The following is a 930-nucleotide window of genomic DNA, read 5'->3' as shown; positions in this document are numbered from 1 at the left end:
AATCAATGATTCTGAAGCTCTGACGTACTTTGGACATGTTGCAAGGTGGGACCAGTCCTCGGAGAGGGATGTCATACTTGGAAGGGTGGAGGGACAGCGTAGGAGAGGATGACCTTGAATGAGATGGATTGACCCAGTGACTGGGGCAATGGGGGCAGGTGTGTCAGAGACAATGAACTTGGCTCCAGATGGTGTAGGGTTCTGAGTTAATTATTGTACATAGAGTCTCTGTGACTCCATGGCCTGTAACACCACCACCACCAATGCTGTCTTTGATTCAGAGGTGAACTTGATAAGCTGACCACTCTTCTGATCATTTCCCCAGACGCTGGCTGACCCTGGGCATGGAGATCAGCTGCCCAAGTCTGACTCTTAAAACAGAATCGTGACCTCAAATGTTCTAAACACAGTGCAGACAGTGGACAGGAACTTTCTGTATTCACCGCAGGCAGGGGTCCATCTTGTGCCAACTATTTAGCAAAGGGCCATCTGTTCATCTGTGTGTCAGGTTGTGGGGACCCGCCTCTCCTGGGGTGCTGGAAGCAGAGCTACTGTTCTTTCTAACACCAGTGAGGTTGTTGGCTAAAGGGGCCATCATATAAATTCCACAAGAGGATTGATTATGTCGTGGACACCCTGCTGGGGAAGGTGTCAGAGACGGAGAGGAAGGCCCTCTGTGAGGTAGATAGAGTGACCGCAGCCGTGGACTGGAGCCTGTCAGAGAGGGAGAGGGCAGAGCAGGACAGGACAGGACAGGACTCGGATCTATTGTTTATAAGGTTACTAGGAGGCAAAGTTGACCTGAAGACACCTTCCATATTCTCAAATGATCCTTTGCAAGAAGTCTAGAGCGACCCTTTTCCCATAGAGTAAGCATATTCTGGCTCTCATAGGTATGTTAAGGCCCACAGATACCTGAATTATTTTCAA

The 930-nt window shown here is 49.4% G+C and overlaps 1 protein-coding gene across 1 annotated transcript in view; it reads left to right on the top strand.

Annotated features, from left to right (window-relative positions):
- The first annotated feature begins 238 nt into the window (after positions 1–238).
- Positions 239–930, top strand: part of LOC102876061 (polyubiquitin-C-like) — a 9,051-nt gene continuing 8,359 nt past the window's right edge. The window contains exon 1 of the mRNA XM_006902422.1: positions 239–283. Within this exon, the coding sequence (XP_006902484.1) occupies positions 239–283 (45 nt within the window). The remainder of the gene's footprint in view (positions 284–930) is intronic.

Source organism: Elephantulus edwardii, unplaced genomic scaffold (assembly GCF_000299155.1).
Source record: "Elephantulus edwardii isolate Elephantulus edwardi_28Jun2011 unplaced genomic scaffold, EleEdw1.0 scaffold00410, whole genome shotgun sequence".
Classification (NCBI taxonomy): Eukaryota; Metazoa; Chordata; class Mammalia; order Macroscelidea; family Macroscelididae; genus Elephantulus; species Elephantulus edwardii.
Note: the sequence above shows the minus strand (reverse complement) of the source record. Positions and strands in the feature narration are given on the sequence as shown.